Source organism: Sorex fumeus, unplaced genomic scaffold (genome assembly GCF_029834395.1).
Source record: "Sorex fumeus unplaced genomic scaffold, SorFum_2.1 ptg000039l, whole genome shotgun sequence".
Classification (NCBI taxonomy): domain Eukaryota; kingdom Metazoa; phylum Chordata; class Mammalia; order Eulipotyphla; family Soricidae; genus Sorex; species Sorex fumeus.
The window spans coordinates 2,085,344-2,104,756 of NW_026606096.1; the positions used below are offsets into that span (position 1 = coordinate 2,085,344).

Here is a 19,413-nt window from a genome sequence, read left to right on the forward strand (position 1 = left end):
TGAAGTAGGTCCCTGACCCAAGCAATTAGTTTTACTACTGATCCTTGTCATTTAAATATTAGCAGAGATAAAGAAAATCTGTTGAAGTGAATAAAAAGGTATATATTATCACTGGCTTCTGGATTTTCTACCTTAAAACTGCAGTACATTCAGAACCAGTGACTAAAAAATAGTCACTGTTTTAATATGAATGTGGGTAAATATGACACATGGTAGGCAGCTGAACCAACTGCCCACTTAGCCAAGTATTTCTGAAAGTGACCCTCTTAGAGGAAGGAAAGAAGGAATTTAGTTAAATGTCGCAAGTGGCCTACTCTCAAGATTCTAAGAAATCAGAAAGCTGCAGTTTAAATTGCTGATTGTACTTTTAACATTATGTGTCATCTGGTGCAACTCTTCCTTGGGATGAAGGATGGGAAGAAATGCGTAAAACTAAAGTTTAATATCACTATATGGTAAAGTAGAAAGATGTTTGTAAAAGGCTCTGTCAAAGAAACAAATCAGAGGTTATTAGTTTTAATACCATAAACACCATGTACCACAGAACTGAAAGAAAATGAGTCAATGAAAAGTGACAGCATCTCTTCAAGTACCAACAGTTGGAATGTCCTCAACTCTATATTCTGCTCTGAGTCTTCCACCTAGAAGCCCTCAGCATGTCCATCTGGGACAAGAGCACTAACTCGGCTCTCATCTATAATGAAGGCCAAGCACTGAATTGGTCCTCTGGAACAGATGCTAAGAAACACTAGAAGGGAAAAGAGGTCAAGATATACTTTCTGTCTTGAGCGAAAGAATGGGTTCAAACCAACAGAATACATACGACTTTCGTACATCTGACAATAATAACAAAGATACAATGACCTATAAAATGGTATTTAATATATGTTCCAGGATGGTCAAATAGGCTGGTTAGGTAATTAGCCCTTAGAGAGTTCTTTTACAGTCATATAAAAATGTGTTTCCTAGTTAAAAAAGTTTAAGATAACAAAAACATATCCACCAATGGGCTTATATTTTCCTTCCATTTGCAAAAACCTGAAGGCTTGCAAGATAATTAAAAATACACACATATGCATCTTTGAACATACTGCTGTCCATCAGCTGATCAGTTTTGGCAACACACTGCACAGAGGTATCCCGCCGTTGCTTTCAGATATTAAGTTAGCTTTAAGCTTATTGGCTATTCCAACAACTGGAGGCAACCTAGAACCCAGACCCTGGAAAGCATTAGCAGGATTTACTACTCTTTTCCTCGACACCTTTTCAATGGTGAGAGGTTTGGGTACTGATTTGTTGATCCAAGGGTGTCTTAATGCTTGAACTGGGGTCAAGCGGGCAGAGGGGTCCCAATGAAGACACCTTTTCAAAAAATCTATAAACAAATAGTCATCACACCCTTTCAGTGCTGTGATCCAGTCTTTGCTTCCTGGGGGACCCCGCTTTTTACCCCGACGGGAGCGACTCCCCATAAGCACAACCCTCCCATCTGCCTGAGTAGTTACAGAACAGTAGCGAGGTAGGCCCTTGGAGTTAATAAAGTACTTGGCACGTTTGGATTGCTCCAGAAGTTTTGACGGTGGCATCCCTAGAAGCTCCATCATACAGGCCAACTGGTCTCCTTCATCCTCTCCAGGGAAAAGAGGTTGTCCTGTTAAAAGTTCGGCAAGGATGCAGCCAAAACTCCAAATGTCAATTGGTGTGCTATAGCGATTTCCTAAGATGATCTCTGGAGCTCTGTAGAACCGAGACTGGATATATGTATAAAGCTTCTGGTACTCAAAACAGCTAGACCCAAAGTCGATGACCTTTGTTGCGCTGCGGCCATGGTGTTTCAGGAGAATGTTTTCTGGCTTCAGGTCGCAGTGAATGATCTTATTTTTATGAAGAGCATCCAAGGACTGCAAGATGGATTGAGCAAACTTGCGAACTAACTGGATGCTAAAACCCTGAAACTTGTTTTTTTTAATTAGCTCATAAAGATCTATGCTCAGCAGTTCAAAGGCCATGCAGACATGGTTCCGAAATGTGAAACTTTCCAGCATGTGGATAACATTCATGCTACCAGTTTTATCCTGTTTTTTAAGATGCTCCAAAATTCGGATCTCCTCAGCTGCTTGACGATGGAAGCGTTTTTCATTGCGCACCATCTTAAGGGCCACATATTGTCTGAGTTTATGATCATAGACCCGGGCTACCTGCCCAAAACTCCCCTTGCCAATAATTTTCAACACCTCGTACCTATAAGCGAGGTGGTCTCGAGGTACATGAATATAAGCTCCATCTGCATCATCATACCCTGCATTATTGGGACCACCAATAACTCCATGTCGTTTTTTGGCATTTGGACCCACAAAGTAAATTTCTGGATAATTGATGATTTCAAGCTTCTCATAAGCAGTGAGGAGGTGTTTGTATTGTTTCAGTGCTTGTTCTGGAGTCAGAGGCACTACTTTGGATGTTTTGGATGAACTGCTGGATTTTACTGTATTCCCGCTATCTGAACTTTTAGTAGGAGAACATTTTTCAGAGTCATTTTTACCCTCTGACTGAAAAGTTTCAGATCTTGTATTGTCAAACTCTTGAAACAGCTGTTCTACCTTCATCTCACCTCCATTAAGAAAGCGCTGAGTATGATCGCGTGTTAACTGTTCAGTAGTGATCTAGGAAAAGAAAGTAAATATGAATGTGAAAGTCACTAAAAACACCGAAAGGATAGAAAGATCCATCCCCAATAACAGAACATGTCCAGTCATATAGTTTTAAATGACCCAGGAAGGAGATAAAAGTCTCTAGAACCTTGAGTTATATTAATCTTCAGACTCCCTTTATATTGGTCACCTCCATCCCCACAAATACTTGCTTTAGTAAGAAAGGTTTCTTATCATATATCCTAAATATGCTAGGTTCCTTCATCTTTCTAATTTTTGAGTGGGAGGGGAATGCCAGGGATCAAACCCAGGGCATTTCATGTATGTGGAAAAAGCACTTTACCACTGAGCTACGCATTTAATATCTGTAGGTATGCCCTACTACTGATTTTTTTATCCCCCCCCCCCCATTCAAATCCTCTGTTCAATGAAACTATGTTAAGCCCATACTGATTTTTATTTTTATTTATTTTTTTGCTTTTTGGGTCACACCTAGCGATGCTCAGGGGTTATTCCTGGCTCTGCACTCAGAAATTACTCCTGGCGGTGCTTGGGGGACCATATGGGATACCGGGGATCGAACCCAGGTCGGCCGCATGCAAGGCAAATGCCCTACCCGCTATGCTCTTGCTCCGGCCCCAAGCCCATACTGATTAACCTAAAATCTTTAGTGTAGCTTTATGAGTGGTATCACATAATTTAGCACTTAGTTATGTGTCTGTGTGTGTGCGTGCACACACACAAGTATATACAAACTACGCTATATTGTTTACTTCATTTCTCCCCAAATCTTAAAGCAGGATCAATATAACGTAAACTAAAATGTTGTGTAAAATATAAAGTACTATTAGGGAACTGAGGGACAATTTCTTTTTTCTTCTTTTTTTTGAAAGATAATTTTAACCCAGGTCTTTTTGTTTCTTTCTTTTTTTAAAACCCAGGTCTTCTATCATTCTAGGGCCATTCACAAAACTAGAACTTGACCCCAGGTTTGCTTGTATCTACACTACTCTCCCCAGTAGGGCTGATTAACAACCATGGTCAGGAATCAACCAAAGATTCCTGCATCGGCTACAGTAAAGTATCCCATATAAATTACTGCAGTCTACAAGCTCAGGTTATTAAAATTTAAGCAAATAGAAATTAAACCAAAAATTGAGTCAGAGGGAATTTGAGATATTCTAAGGTTGGTGTTTTAGTTATAGTAAGAATCCAAAGTTGGGGGAATGCTGCTTCCAAACATCAAACTAAAGAGAGATTTAAAAAAAAAGAAAGAATATTTTTCCTCCTCTCTTCTCCCCAACCCACCCACTCTCATTTACACAGATACTCCTTCCCAGCAAAAGACTACATGACAAAAGCATGTGTGTGTGTGTGTGTGTGTGTGTGTGTGTGTGTGTATATCAAATATATATTGCTTTTTGGGTCACATCCTGTGATGCTCAGGGATTATTTCTGGCTCTGCACTCAGAAATTGCTCTAGGCGGTGCTTGGGGGACCATATGGAATGCTGGGGATTGAACCTGGGGTCAGTTGCATGCAAGGCAAACACCCTACCCACTATACTATTGCTTCAGTCCCAAAGACATAATTTTTATTTGATTTTGCTTACCCTTTTCCTGAAAGGAAAAAATAACCCTTAAAAGAAAGTTCTATTGAATTCCTCTGAAATGAAACAAGATTCTTTGAAATAAAGAGGAACAATAACAAAAACAAAAAACAACCACTTCAACAACACGCACACATACACACCACATATACTCACACCCAATACCATAAGAAACATATAAGAAGGGGATTGAAGGAAAAATGTTGAAATAATTTTTTAAAAAATTCCTGTAAGTCTTAAAGAACATCTTTTTTTCTCATTGAATATTTAAGAATTATGCTTCTCCACTGTTTTATAAAAGCCTCTTAAGTATTTCCACAGAAACTAACCTAAAGCTACAGATCTTTAAAAAATAGAATTTTAATATAATCTGCATAACATCTGATCTGTAACTAAATAACATAAAAAACAAAAATAAAAATAATAGAATGAAGGGCTGGAGCAATAGCACAGTGGGTAGGGCGTTTGCCTTGCACACGACCAACCCAGGTTCGAATCCCAGCATCCCATATGGTCCCCTGAGCACTGCCAGGGGTAATTCCTGAGTGCAGAGCCAGGAGTAACCCCTGTGCTTCACTAGGTGTGACTCAAAAAGCCAAAAAAAAAAAAAATAATAGAATGAAAATAATTATTGGCATACCTTATATAGTTCTTAACCTAGCCACCAAAATAGGACATTAATTCCTGCCCTTTTTGTTTTGTTTTGTTTTTTGGGTCACATCTGGCGATGCACAGAGTTTACTCCTGGCTCTGTATTCGGGAATCAACCCTGGCGGTGCTCAGGGGACCATATGAGATGCTGGGAATTGAACCCGAGTTGGTCGCATGCAAGGCAACCACCCTACCCGCTATGCTATTGCTCCAGCCCCCTGCCTTCTCCTTTTTAAGTCATTTAATCAACTTAAATTATGTATAGAATATCAGTTACACAAAAATAAAGTATTACATGATCTTTAACAAAAGTGAGACCGTCAGCACAACAGACATCACACTTTAGCATTTATTTTTAAAATAGAGAGCTAAGCTTTAGACTAGGAATATTATTTCTCTGATACCAAAATAGAGAACTATCATTTGTCAAGATAATAAAATAGGCCTGCAGACAGAACCTTAAGGGGCTAGAGAAACAGTACCATTGGTACAGCATTTGCCTTGCATATGGCTGTCCTGAGTTTGATCCCTGGTACCCTATATAATCCCCAAGCACCACCCTGAGTGCAGAAACAGGAGTAAGCCCTGAGCACCACTGGGTGTGATCCCTCACCCTCCCAAAAAATTAAAATAAAATTTAAAATACCTTGCTAAAATGTACATATGTGACTTTTTTTTTAGTAGTAATTAAATTAAATGACTATTCCTATGTTTAGGGACTTAAAATCAGAAGTGGGTCCCCATCCATCCAACATTTACATGAACCCTTAGGATTTGCTATTTAGAACTTTAACAAATTGTCTTTAAGGAACCAGCTTTTTAGATTTGGCTGAATTAGGGAAAACTGCATGAACCCTAGCCAGTCTTTTTTAAATTTTGTACTGCCCATCTTTAATGCACATAAGGATTTACTATTAAAATTTGAAGGATACATTCTACAGAAATCTAAAGTCAGAAGACCTTGGTGAGGGTGATGGCGATATTGCTTAAAATCTGTAGGTCCCTGTGCAGGTTGCTTAACCTTACCTTGGTATCTTAGTCTCAGTCAGAGACCTTAACCATGTTTGTTTGTTTTTTTCCTTTCCTTTTTGGGTCAAATCTGGCGATACACAGGGGTTACTCCTTGCTCATGCACTCAGGAATTACACCTTTTAGTGCTCGGGGGACCATATGGGATGGTGGGAATCAAACCTGGGACGGCCACATGCAAGGCAAACTGTACACGCTGTGCTATTGGTCCAGCCCACGTTAACCATGTTTTATCTGTAAAATATGGATAATAATATCTACTTGCAGGATAGATGGTATATGAATCAATATATAAATGTATATGTGGGAAACCCTCATAAACTATGACAGTTTGTAAAACACAGCTGATAATGGGGCAATATTCTTCATATACTAAGGTTTCAACTCCTATTACCCTTTCAGTTGATTACTTCTCTTTGTGGCACCTTCCTCCTCATTTCCAGTCTTCTTCCGCCAGACATCTGGCATGTAATATGCCTTCTGTTCCATGAGAACCCCCGCAACAGGCCTTCCCTTAGGATGCAGAGAAACACCTCACCCATTTTCTCCCCCATATAAACCCTGCTTTCAACTTTCTATACAATTTAATGTGTTACCTCTCCAGACAGATCTGAACTTTAACAGAAGATCAATGCCTTAACACAAAGAGAAGACTCTCTAGGAACTGCAGTCATCAATGAAAAGCTGGTAGGAAAGGTATTTGTGGTCCAGGGTCCATCCCTGGGTATTTCACCTACTCTGCCTACATGTAAGGCTGTGCTGGCTCTGGAGATCTTCATTTCTGTTTGTGATAAAGAGAGCATCTCAGGTACAGAACACTGATCAGAAAAGATACAAAACAGAATTTTAATTTCTACAGCACTATTACAGTAGGATTAAGGATGTCATCATTTGGATATCCTGAATCATTTTTCCTTAAAGTGAGTCTAAATTCCCCCTCTGAATACCATTTTATTTTGTCCTCTGAATGATACAAAAGAGTCAAATCTTAGGTAAAAATCCCTTCAAAATACCCTCAAGTTGCCATCATCCCCATTATAATCTCTACCTCACAGTTTCTCTCAGGTTCCCTTATTCTTCATGTCTCTTGAAATGTGCCTCCCAGAACAGAACACAATATATCTGGTAGAGTCCACTATGGATTACCAAGGTTGAATTTCCAGTATACCTAAACAATTGCAGAAGAATTTTTTCCTCACAGGGAAGGTTTGTCTTTATAACTTTCCTTCCTTCATTCCTTTCAGTGTAACTCCAATATTGATCTAAATCAATTATGTTTCAAATCTACTGTGCTACAAATAAGTCTTCCTTCTAATATTCTAGGAGAATCTAATTTCACATATTAAAGTATAATAGCACAAAACACTACAGATGTCTAGTCTAAGGTCATAATCAAAATAACCAAATTACATATGACTAATTATGCCAAGTATTTTGTTAACTAATTATATGCAGAGGCAGATAATGCCAGATTAACCATATTTTGAGAATGCTTCAAATATATTGTTAATTTACAAGGCTCTTGACATTTCAAATAGAATCTGTCTTAATGAAGTCCTAAAGATCTTGTTGAGAAATTCAGAAAAGGAATTTCTGTAGATATAAAACACTACACTTTTCCTAGCTCTTGAAACAAAACCTCTGTAACACAAAGTTTAAAACAATAAAAGTTCTTGAGCAGATGATTTATAATTTACAATGAAAACGTATGCACATACTTGATAAACAATGAAACTAAAAGACTTGTGAAAATAAACACAAGGTCTCAGGATGAAATAAAGACATGCTGAACTCTGTCACCAAGAGGTAAAAAGGCATGTTTCCCAGAAAAGTTTTCAGAGACACTATAGGTTTTAGTGTTACAGGTTTTATCATCTAAAACCTTACTTCAGAAACACTGTTACTGGGGCCAGAGAGATAGCACAGTGGGCAGGGCCTTGCACACAGCCAACCCTGGCATTCCATATGGTCTCCTGGGCACCACCAGAAATGATTCCTGAGTGCAAAATCTAGTAATCCCTGAGCATCACTGGGTGTGCGCCCAAACCAAAACCAAACAAAACAAAACTGTTACTCTGAATAAGTGTTTGGTTATTCAGAGTATATATTTGGTTATATAATCTGGGTGTGATTGAAAACCAAAGACAAACAAAACAACTGTAACTCTGAATACTATCCTGTAAGAAAATAACTCTGATACTAAAATAGATAATTTAAAATATCTGTAATTTAACTGGCTTATTGGAAGGTGATTAGTATTAATTATGGTAACTTAAAGTAAAAATAAATGTTTATGCACCAACCCAATTGTAAAATGTTTCCAATAGATACTTGCTAATTGATAATAAATAACCAAGAAATCTGATGGTTAATTGATGAAAAATGTGCTTCTGGGATTCTTAAACTTTTTAATATATTAATGAAATAAGCAAACAAAGAATGGAATGGACACCTACTGCACTTCAGAGAAGAAATTAAGTATACAATGACCAGCCTTTCAAATATATTTAACCCATATTTTATAATATTATTATCCTTGAAAATAGTGAAAGATAAATGTTAAATATCAAAAGCTGATGAAAGTTGAGGACTATGAAAAATATAAGTAATTTTTCCTAAACACTTCTAGACTTTAAACAGAAATATGGAGGAGTTATATAATAAACAATCTACTAAAGAATTCACTTTAGTCATTATCAAGTAAAAAGCAAAATTGAAACACAGGCAAGATAGCTGCTCTTGTCATGGCAATCACCCAAAAACCTAATCTCCCTATGAAATCTGAGGGAAGGTGAATTAGTTTTTTTTTTTATTACATTAAGTAAAAGTGTCAAAAGCTCAATATAGGGCTGAGAGATAGCTCAAGAAGCTGAGCAGAATGCTTTGCATGCAGAAAGTGCTTGTTAAAATCCCTGCACAAACCTGGGCACTACTGGGTGTGGGGAGCACACACATGCACAGACACATACATACACACGCTCTGTTAGTTCATAATATCCATAATTATTAAATGCCAACCAAAAATTCTTTAGCATCTTAATAATCTAGGAATACTCTTCTACCTTGCACAAAAGAAATCTGCAGATGCACAATTCAGGAATACTTCCTGTTTCTTGTTTTTGTTAAAAGAAGTCCTTGCAATCCTTCATACATATAATCCTATTAAAAATAAGCATTACCCAGCTGAAAGTAGCACATTGGTTTTCACCTAAGTGATAAAAAGGAAGAGGCAGGTTCAAAATCATAAAATGCTCAATGTGATTAAAGTGTTATTCGTAAATCAGGAGGAAAAAGGAAGTCTGCCAGCGAGATGTAACTGCACATTAGATATGTATACTGCCTCCTTACTAAGATAATTAGAGCAAGAAGAATTACTTCATTCACTTACATTTAGTCTTCTGGGTAGAGGTGCTTCAAAAGGGTTGCAGAGAACATTTGAACAGGGTGGGCATTTGGTTTCATCTATCATCATGAAGGTATCATAGACACCATCCCCCAATCTAGTTGAAAGGATTACAGATAAAATCTGTCAGTAACGTAAGTACATACATTGGTACTTGCAAAATGCCCCGTGTCTTCATGTCTGCTGCACAGAACAGTTAATACAAATAGAAGTCAATACTGAATTTTGGTATTGAATCAAAAAACTGGGATTATTTTGTAGAGGAACCAAGGAAATCAAATTTTTCTTTTTAAAGAGAAGACAGTATTTCTAAGGCTTACACTCTATAATGAAGCAATCTATAACTCCCAAATATCGTTGTAAATGGACGTTATTATCTAAAAGATCTAAATTTACTATTTGAAAATAAAGGCTAGTTTCAATCTGTAGTGTGAAAATTTAACTTGTATAAAGGGGTGATTAAAATTTGAGAAGTAACTGTTTTCAAAGTCAGAGACTCGGATTCTAATTAGCACCACAAATGCATTACCTTTATTTCTGAGCCTGTTGTCCCGGGTTTTAATAAAAATAGTTTCAGCCCACAGGTTTTCTTGGGTCATGACTGACAGGTAAAAAAACAAAAAAGGTGTTCTTGGAGCTCTTCATATTTATTTACCTACCTGCTTTTACACTAGGCATGCAGAAACGAACACGAAAGGGACTCCCTAAATTACACATGCAGTGAATTTCACTTTTTTTTTTTTTATCCTCCTCTCTCTGGTCAATTGTGGAAGCCAAATGCTAAACGGAGGCCAGAGAGCAGCGTCTTGGGAGTCCACCCTGAGCACCGCTGGGCGTGGCCCCCAAACAAAAACAAACCGAGAACAAACGCTGCTAAAATGGTTCAAGATCGTTTCTCCGCGCCTCCACCACTGCGAACAAATACAAAAGAGGGGAGCGGATCTCCTCCACAACATGGCTCTGAATAATGGACTTCATCTGCTGCTACCCAGAACGTGATTTTCCAGTTACCGCATTTCATTGTATCAGTTTACCGTATGTGCTATGACTATGAGGAGGAGGAGGAGGAGGACAGGGCTGCAGGGGAAATATATTTTCTAATCTTTTTTTTTTTAATGCTGATTTCCGTTGCCTTTAAAAACTATTTTGGAGATTTAGTTCTAGTCTTTTTTTTTCCCCCACCGGGGGCTGGAGGAATAACAGAGGGAAAGAAAACAAACACACAAAAAACAAACAAAAAATCTCCGTACAGTTTTTCTCTTCAGAATGTTCTCTTAAAAACATGCTCACATTCCGACAGAATTATTTTGCTCTCTCCCGAGAACAGCTTTCACTGACGAGGATCGAAAATTTAAAAAAAAAAAGGAGAAAAAATTCCGAACGTCGTAGACGGGACTCGTTGCCCACGGCGTGAAATCAACAAACCGGCGGGACGGGATGGTCTCACGCTTTGCCCCACCGCAGAAAACGCAGCCAAGTCCGCGGGGATCCCTGCGGGGGCCCGGGGGGAGGAGGGGGAGGGGTCGCCCACCGAGGGGGCCCCCTCACTCCCCAGCCCCCGGAGTTGGGCTTCCGGCCGCCCGGCCCCGAGCAACAGGGCTGAGTGAGGGGCGCGAAGGCTCCGCTCCGCCCCCCGCCCCCGCCCCCACCCTCACCCCCGGTCCCGACTGACCCCGACGAGCCCCGGGTCCCCGCGGGGAAGCGGCGCCCGGCCGCCGAGCCACGGAGGTGCGTGTGCGTGGGAGGGTCCCCGGCCAAGGCTGCTCGGACCCCGTCCGCGTCCCCGCCCGCGCCGCGACCCGAGCCTCGGAGCCGCTCGTCCCGCAGCGCCCGCCGCTCCCCGGCGCGCCCGCAGCCCGTTAGCCCGCGGCGCCGTTACCTCCGCTGCTGAGGCGGGAGTGCGGCCCCCGGCGGCCCCGCATCCTTCCGCCCGGCCCCGCGCGCCGCGCCGCCCATTCGCTCGCTCGGGACGCCCCGGCCGAGGGGGCGGCGGTGAAGAGGCTCCGCGGAGGGCGCCTTCCGCCAGCCCGCGCCCCGCGCTTGGACGCTTTCCCCCCGCCGGCCCGCTGCTCCCCAACCGGGAACGCCGGGTCTGACTCGGCGGCTCCGCGAGCCCGGACGCCGACTGGCCCGGGCCGGGGCCGGGAGGCGGGGAGGAGCCGCAGAGGGGCGGGAGGAAGAGGAGGAGGAGGAGGAGGAGGAGCAGCAGCAGCGGCGGGGTCGCCTGGCAACCGCGGCCCGCCCCGGGAAACGCCTCTGCGCCGCCGCGCACTAACTGACGCACAGAGGGGAGGGGGCTCGGGGCTCGGCGGCCTCTGGCCTCCAGTCTGGACGCGGTTGGGTCCCTACTCCAGCCTTTCCTCACTGAGGGGCGCAGGCTCCCCTCCCCACGCTTTTAATGACGTTCAGGCACGAATGGAAAAAAAAAAAAACCCCACCAAAAACGTGTCCCTTCTTCGGCTCGCCCACCACGGGGCGGTCTCCGTTAAGGGGATGAGCTCGGTGCAAAGGGATCGCCGAGCAACCCTTGAGGGGGCTCCTGCTGTGACGAACACGCCTCCTCTCCCGTCCCCGAGGCTGCAGAAAGCCACGGGGGGCTGGCTGGAGTTGCCCGCGCCCCCGGGTCCCGCTCTCCTGCAGTCCTTGTGCCCTGGCAGAGCGCGGTGTCCCGCGAATTTCCAGAGTGAAGGCGGCAGGGAGAGGGGGTGCGGGCTCCAACCAAGGCGCAATCTTGTTTTTGCTTTTGTTTTTTTTTTTCTTTTCGTTGAGTCTGGCGTCCCAAGTGGAATTTTCTAAACCTCCAACGCCCCGTGGCCTCAGACGGGCGGGCACGCGGCGTTCTCAGACGCCCCAGACCGGCGGGCACGCCGCGTTCTCTAACGCCGCGCGCGGGCGCCACCTAGCGGCCCTCAGGACTCGCCGGCCCCACACTTCTGGTCAGAAAACGGATTGCACATCAAATTAAGTTCCTTTATAAATGAAAAAATATATATATATATATATATAGGTTTGGGAACTTTATTCTTTATAATGAAGATTAATATAAATATCACGTTTTCTTGTGTGTGATTAAATTTTTTTTTCTAATTTTACAAGGACGCTTTCTACTTTTCTGCCATCCAGAACAGTCCGACTTTCAGATGGATTTTGCATCTGAGCTTCTATGGAAACTTTTGTTTCAGAAAAGAGTTTCGAGGTAACCAAGGTTTGGGATTAGAGCATTGCTGAGGTCCTTTCCAGTTTAAAATTGCACTATTCAATAAAATTATTATGTACACACCTCAGCAGACACCTCAACCTTCTGATAGTACTCGCCCCGAAAAGAAGTCTTCCCTCATTCAGAATCATTACTTTGGGAGAACTGCGTCTTTTGTAGGTCTGTGTTTCAGATTTATTTCTGTGAGCTAATTCTGAAGTATTCCTCTTCCTTTCTTGGCCACAAAGTGGAAAAGACAGAAGCTTCCCCATTTGATCCCATAATCACGATCACGACCATCCTGTTGTTCATAGGTTGCCTCCAGCAGGCCCCAGTAACATCTCCTTCGTCCAAGCCCTGAGATTTTTTAATAAGTGCCATATTCAAGGCTCTTTCAGGGTTAGGAGAAAGAGACCCATCCTTGTTACTGGTATTTGGCATATTGCGTCTGCCACCGGGAAGTTTGCCAAACTCTGCCGTGTGGGCAGGTTACATTCGGTAGCCTGCCAGTTTGTCCAAAGTAGGAATGAGATAATAAGATGTCGCTAGGCCGCAAATGCGGCTGTGCTTCCGGGAGCTGGGTTTGTAGTCTCTGAGTCTTGGCCGTTGATGGGATTACATGGCGCCAGGGGGCCAGTTGGTGGGTGTGAGCCCTGCCTACTGGAATTTGGAGGATCTGGGTGGAGGATGCTCAGCCCCGATCCGAGCAGGCTTAGAGATCTCAGCCCCGGGACCCGCATGCCTTTGTTCCTCTGCCAGTAACTTCATGCGTGTGGAGAGTGGTCTCAGCATGGTGGTGGCTGGTTCTGGAGGTCTTCGGCTGCCGGAGCCCTGATCCCATAATCAAGAGAGAGAAATTCCTTAAAAGTGCTGGAGCTTCAGAAATTCTGACATTAGGGATCAAGTTCATAGAATATTCATATTCATAGAATATATCAAATTCAAGAAATAGTGAATTTCTTCAGAGCCCCCATTCGGGTACGGTGGGTAGGGTGCTTGCTCACTTAGGTTCAGTCCTCATGCATCACCAGGAGTGATCCCTGGTTACAGAGCCAGGAGTAAGCTCTGAACACCACTGAGAATTGCCCCCAAAGCAAACAAAAGAAGCCCCAATTTCATAACAGAATGGCAGTTAAAGCCCAGTAAGAAACTTTGCAGTTTCAACACCAGTTTTTTATTTCTTCCTGCCACCACTTTATTCAAATACTGTGTTTTACAAAATTTTTCATGATGATTTGTTACAGGCATTTATATTCTAACACCAGTTCCACCACCACTGTCACCTTCCCTTCATCATTGTCTTCATTTCCCCAACCACCCCTCAAGCCTGTCCCCATGCGGGCCCACAATAATCTATTTCATGTTGTTTTTAACCATCAACTGGTTAACAGAATGATTTAGAAGTATTTCTTTAGAAGAAAATTTGTGAAAGTGGTTGCATTTCACCTCGAGGACATTAAGTCATTGCCTTAGGGTTTGCTGAGCTGTTGCTACATCCTATCGAATTTGGTACACTATTTCTGGTATGTCAGTGTTGTGGAATTTGGAAATGTCCAGAATATTTCACTGGGTAGTCTTTGAGACTCAGTCCTGAGGTGATAAGAATCCAGCCAGAAGCATGGCAGCACCTTTGGAGTGTGGAAACGGCTGTTGGGGTTTTGGTAAGGCCAGAGCTAACCCACCCCATCCTGAGATGGCCCTGAAGCTTTCAGCTAGGAATGGGTGTCCGAGAAATTTCTGCAGCTAGCTGATTTCTTTCAAGATTTATTTGTGAGTCTCTGGGGCAAGGCTGGTAGATGAGCTTACATGGCAGTGAAGATAGTTCGTGGGCATGGTTGAGGTTATGTTCTTTCTTCCCTTCCAGAGCCCCACTCAAGAATAGTTCAACACCACCATTATCTTTCTCCAAGAAAAGTAAAGCCTGATTTACTTACCATAAATTAGCTATGTATTTGTCTGTTCTTTGAAGCCTGTTCAAATATATCTGCACAATAAGGAATCTGCAACTGAAAAAAAATTCTATTTCAGGATATTTTTTAAAAAATCACTGAGAACTTCACAGTGTGATCACAGCAATTTCAAATGAAAATGAAGTAGGTGGGCCCCCATGGGTAGCTTAGATGAGACAGAGAGAAGAGAGAGATGGTCACTTTCTCCCAATCCGTCTCTGCCACCCCGGGACAGGGTGGGAAGGCTCGGACTGATAAAGTCTAGAAAGTCAGTCTTAGGCCTTACCCAGAGTTTTCAGGTATTTTGTCCTGTCTTGCAGAAAAGAATTTCAGGAGTAGACAAGCAATGAAATGAAAACATTTTATTTGGAGGGATTTCAAGAAAGAGGAAGGAGGAAAGCAGAGAGAGAGAGAGAGAGAGAGAGAGAGAGAGAGAATGCGGGCTTCTCCAAAGACCGAGAGAGCCCCAGTATAGATCTCAAGAGGGGAGATGTGGGCAAGAACATGGACTTGGGTGCCACATGTGTTCAGCTATGTAGGCACAAGCAGCTCATGGGCTCAGGCAGTATATGTGTGCTCTTCCTTGTTTCAAGGTGGCTTTTATAGGGTTTTTCCCAAAGTACCCCATGTGGGGCTTTCTAGCTAGGGAAGAGTCCGTTGCTAGAGTGGTTGCCAAGTGGGGTACAGTTGGGAGTGGTGGATGATGGTCCTCCTTGAAACTTTTTTCTTGCCTTGGTCTTTGTACCTGCTAGAGCTTCTCTCAGAGGAGAGGGGTCATTCAGGTGTCATAAATCTCCTTCAAGTCCTTAACTGCAGTCTCTATCTCTCCTGAAGTTTGTGTCGCTGTGGGGTCCAGCCTCCTTGGGGTCTGTCACTGAAGCTAGGAAGAACTTATGCCTAGGTAGGCCTTAATTCTTACAGCTTTAGGCTATTGGATTTATTACTTATCAGAAATTTCATTTCCTTGGGGGCGTTCCCTGCCTATTTGCCTACATCGAAAATATCATTTGATAATAAAAATATCCTTGGGGCTGGAGCAATAGCACAGTGGGTAGGACGTTTGCCTTGCACGCAGCCAACATGGCCAACACAGGTTCAATTCCCAGCATCCCATATGGTCCCCCGAGCACGGCCAGGAGCAATTCCTGAGTGCACGAGCCAGGAGTAACCCCTGAGCATCGCCGGGTGTGACCCAAAAAGCAAAATAAATTAATAAATAAATAAAATTTTTAAAAAAATAAAAATATCCTTATTGCCTCTTTTATCTGGAATTTTGTGAGCTTAACTCTTGGTGAGTTAAGAATCATTTAAAATCATACATTGCTGAGTTATCCTTTTAGCAGTGGTTCTCAAAGTTGATTACAGATGGGACTCAAACTTTAAAATGCTGAACAAACGTTAAAAAGTACTGAAACCTGGGGCCCATCCTTAGAAAGTATTCTGAAGAAAATAGTTATGACTATTGTCTGACCTCAACTATATTTTTAGGAATATTGGAAATACACTAGGAATTTAAAAAGCTCTCTAGGTGATTTAAATGAGAAAGTTTGGACTTGGGTGCCAAGTCAGCACCCAAGTCTCAGAATCTCAGCTATACAACACGATATGTTATAAAACATAGCGTGACATATGAATTATAAATTGGAATGCATTAAAATTATCTTTAAAACTCTTTTTTCCAAGATTTATCAACCTAAAACTCATCTCAGCTCCAGAAACATGTAGCTGCTATTTTTCCAGAAGCAAATAAATCTCTGTTTTTGTGAAACATTAAAATCTGCATTTCCTTCTCCAAAGCTTCAAAAATTTCTGTTTGAAAATTTTTGTTTTTCTATGAGGCGAGTGCATCAACAGCCTGATGGCACCATCAGACTTCCAGATACCCCCAAATTGCTGCTGTTCCTTTGGCCAGACCCCAAATACTTGGGGCAAAGTTTACCAAGAAAATAAACGGCCAAAAGTTAGGTATGTGGGAAACACACCCACAAACCACCTCCGGCTCAGCTATATAATTGGAGGCATGACCTCTCTGGTTCCTGATTGAACCCTTAATGGCCATGATCCCAGAGACTCAGAAACACACCTTGAAACCCAGCAGCTTTTGGCAGAAATGCGCCCGGTCTCTGCAATAGGTTACCGGTGCTGGGCTAACCCAGGTGGGAATAGGTTTCGTGCCTTGGCCTGTTCCCCCAGGCGGCCCAGTGGCTGCCATCCTTCAGAGGCCACTGGACAGTCAGGTTTGGGCCCCCAGTGACAAGACATGCAGATCCTCACGGGATGGGGGTGGAGCCGGTCCTGTCCTCCCCACCCCAACGAGTGCACGTCATTGCCCACAAACGGCGGCCTCTCTTGCTCCTGATCAAGTTGCTTAACGGCCATGATCCCAGAGACTCAGAAACAAATCTCGAAACCCAGCGGATTTTGGCAGAAATGCGTCCGGACCCCGCAGTAGGTTACTTTCGTCAGGCCACCCCAGGGGGGAAAGGGTGTTGTCAATCCACCTGCTCCGCCTTGATGGCTTGGTGGCCGTCATCCTCCAGAGGCCATTGGACAGTCAGGTCTGGGCCTGCAGTGACGAAACTTGTTGGGCCTCACAGGATGGGGGTGGAGCCGGTCCTGGTCTCCTGGTCCCAACGAGACCCCAAGTCATCGCCCATGAATGGCCTCTCTGGGTCCTGATCAAGCTGCTCAACGGCCATGATCCCAGAGACTCAGGAGCAAATCTCGGAACCCAGCAGGTTTTGGCAGAAATCCCTCCAGATTTAAGTGTTAAAATTTCAGAATTTCAAAATCACCTGGCCCTACTGCAGCCACACGACATCATATGTTATTCATAACCAGCAATAGAACACAAATTGTCTATTGTTGCCTTTTCAGCAGATCTGAGTGTTGGGGTAAAATCTCAAATAATAATGGGGTGTCTGGTGTCAAAATACTGAATGTGATCAAAGTAGAGAGAGAATAATGTGGAAATCATCTGCCCCACAGGTAGGGGGAGGGTGTGGGATGGGGGTATACTGGGGATTTTGGTGGTGGAGAATGGGCACTGGTGAAGGTACAGGTGTTTCATTGTATGACCGAGACTTAGACCTGAAAGCTTTGTAACTGCTCTCATGGTGATTCAATAAATAAAATTATAAAAAATGAAAAAAAAAGTAAGGTGGAGTTCTTGCACAATTCAATCAGCTAATCAGTGGCTGAATAAATAGCATAAATTTCCTACATAAAAAAATTTTGTTTTTAATGCATTTGAATCTTGAAATCAACAACTAAAAATAAAAAACTGTACTTATTCTAGCACTACAGAAAATTGCTTCTACATCTCACTTGCTTCTGAGGAAGCATGACCAACTCCATGATAGCACCCTAAGGAAACTTATAAACTATATTTATGAAGTCTTAAAGTATAACTGGTACTTTTCTAATCATTATTACGAACTTATAATACACTGTCACTGTCAGTCCTCCCATTGTTCATCGATTTGCTTGAGCGGGCTCAGTAATGTCTCCATTTTGAGACTTGTTGTTACTGTGTTTTGGCATATTGAATATGTTGCTAGTAGCTTGCCAGGCTTTGCTGTGAGGGCGAGATACTCTCGGTAGCTTGCCGGGCTCTCCAAGAGGGGCGGAGGAATCGAACTCGGGTCGGCCATGTTGGCCGCTTGTAAGGCAAACGCCCTACCGCTGTGCTATCGCTCCAGTAATAAGTATTTATTATTTCCAGGAACCTCTTGGAATGCTTTACATATATGTACTAATATTTGTACATTTATATAAATTTATATATATATATTCTCATTTAAGACTTATAACAGTCCTGCAGACTTCAGCTCAAGAATAATCAGAATAATCAGAGATGAATAATTTGTTCAAGATGACTCAGATGATATGTACTGAGCTGGAATTCACTCCTGGCCAATCCTGTGTAATTCTAAACTGCCTTTGACTGCCTGCCTTTTTCATGTGTTCCCAGAGACTATCAGGGTGCCCCAAACTAGATCACCAAGCAGATAGGCAGGCACCTTGGCAATGAATCTCAGGTAGATCTCATGAAGTCAGAATTGGCTCAGTCCATTAAGAAGCCATCAAGGACCTGTTGAAGCCCCATTAAGGAAATATTTAATAGACCCTCCTTGACAAAGCCCTAGCAGTAGACCCCAAGGCAGAGCAGACTGAAAAAAACCCAGGGGCTGGAGAAATAGTACAGTGGGTAGGGTGCTTGCCTTGCATGCAGTCCAGCCAGGTTCTATTCTCGGCATCCTACATGGTCCCCCAGCACTACCAGGAGTAATTCCTGAGTGTAGAGCTAAGAATTACCTCTGAGCATTGCTGGGTGTGGCCCCCATAACAAACAAAGAAATGAGGAGAAAAGAAAAGAGCCCCAAAGACCAGCTTTGGAGAAGCAAGGAGCACTGTATACATCTTGTCTTAAGAGTTGCCACACCTGTCTACACTGGGTGTGCCTTCTTTCTTTAACTTTATGGGGTGCATTCCATTCCTAGGCATTGCCTGTGTAATTTCTTAACTTTATGACACCCTTTCTTCACTCTCTGGAGAGACTGGCATTCACTCTGGAATGTGTTCCCTCTTCCCTTCTTCATTTTTCCTAAATAAAATTTTGTTACTTCACTATTTGTCGTCTCCTGATTTTTTTTTCCTGCAAGAATAGATAATGATCCTGGGAAGCCCGAATAGAGGTGAAAACTTTAGTACCCAGGCCATGCAAGCTTTTGTGGGCCAAGCAAGAAGGGTGGTAGCAACACATTCTCAGCACTTTCTCCCTCTGTGGCTCTCCAAGCACCCGCGGTAACAACTTGAATCCTTTTAATTCTGTGACATAGTTTCCTTCATCTAGGATTCTTCTCCTTCAAAGATATCTAAGTCCCGAACAAGCAGCAAATAGCCAAGCCACCAAGCTGGAAACA

General features: G+C 42.8%; 1 protein-coding gene across 1 annotated transcript; it reads right to left on the minus strand.

Annotated features, from left to right (window-relative positions):
* Positions 1–860: 860 nt before the first annotated feature.
* Positions 861–11,344, minus strand: DYRK3 (dual specificity tyrosine phosphorylation regulated kinase 3). Its single transcript, XM_056118954.1, has 3 exons — positions 11,223–11,344; positions 9,329–9,440; positions 861–2,663 (listed from the first exon to the last, which is right to left on the minus strand). The coding sequence occupies exons 1-3, from the start codon at positions 11,297–11,299 to the stop codon at positions 1,101–1,103; spliced, it is 1,752 nt and encodes a 583-aa protein (XP_055974929.1). The 5' UTR covers positions 11,300–11,344; the 3' UTR covers positions 861–1,100.
* Positions 11,345–19,413: the final 8,069 nt, after the last annotated feature.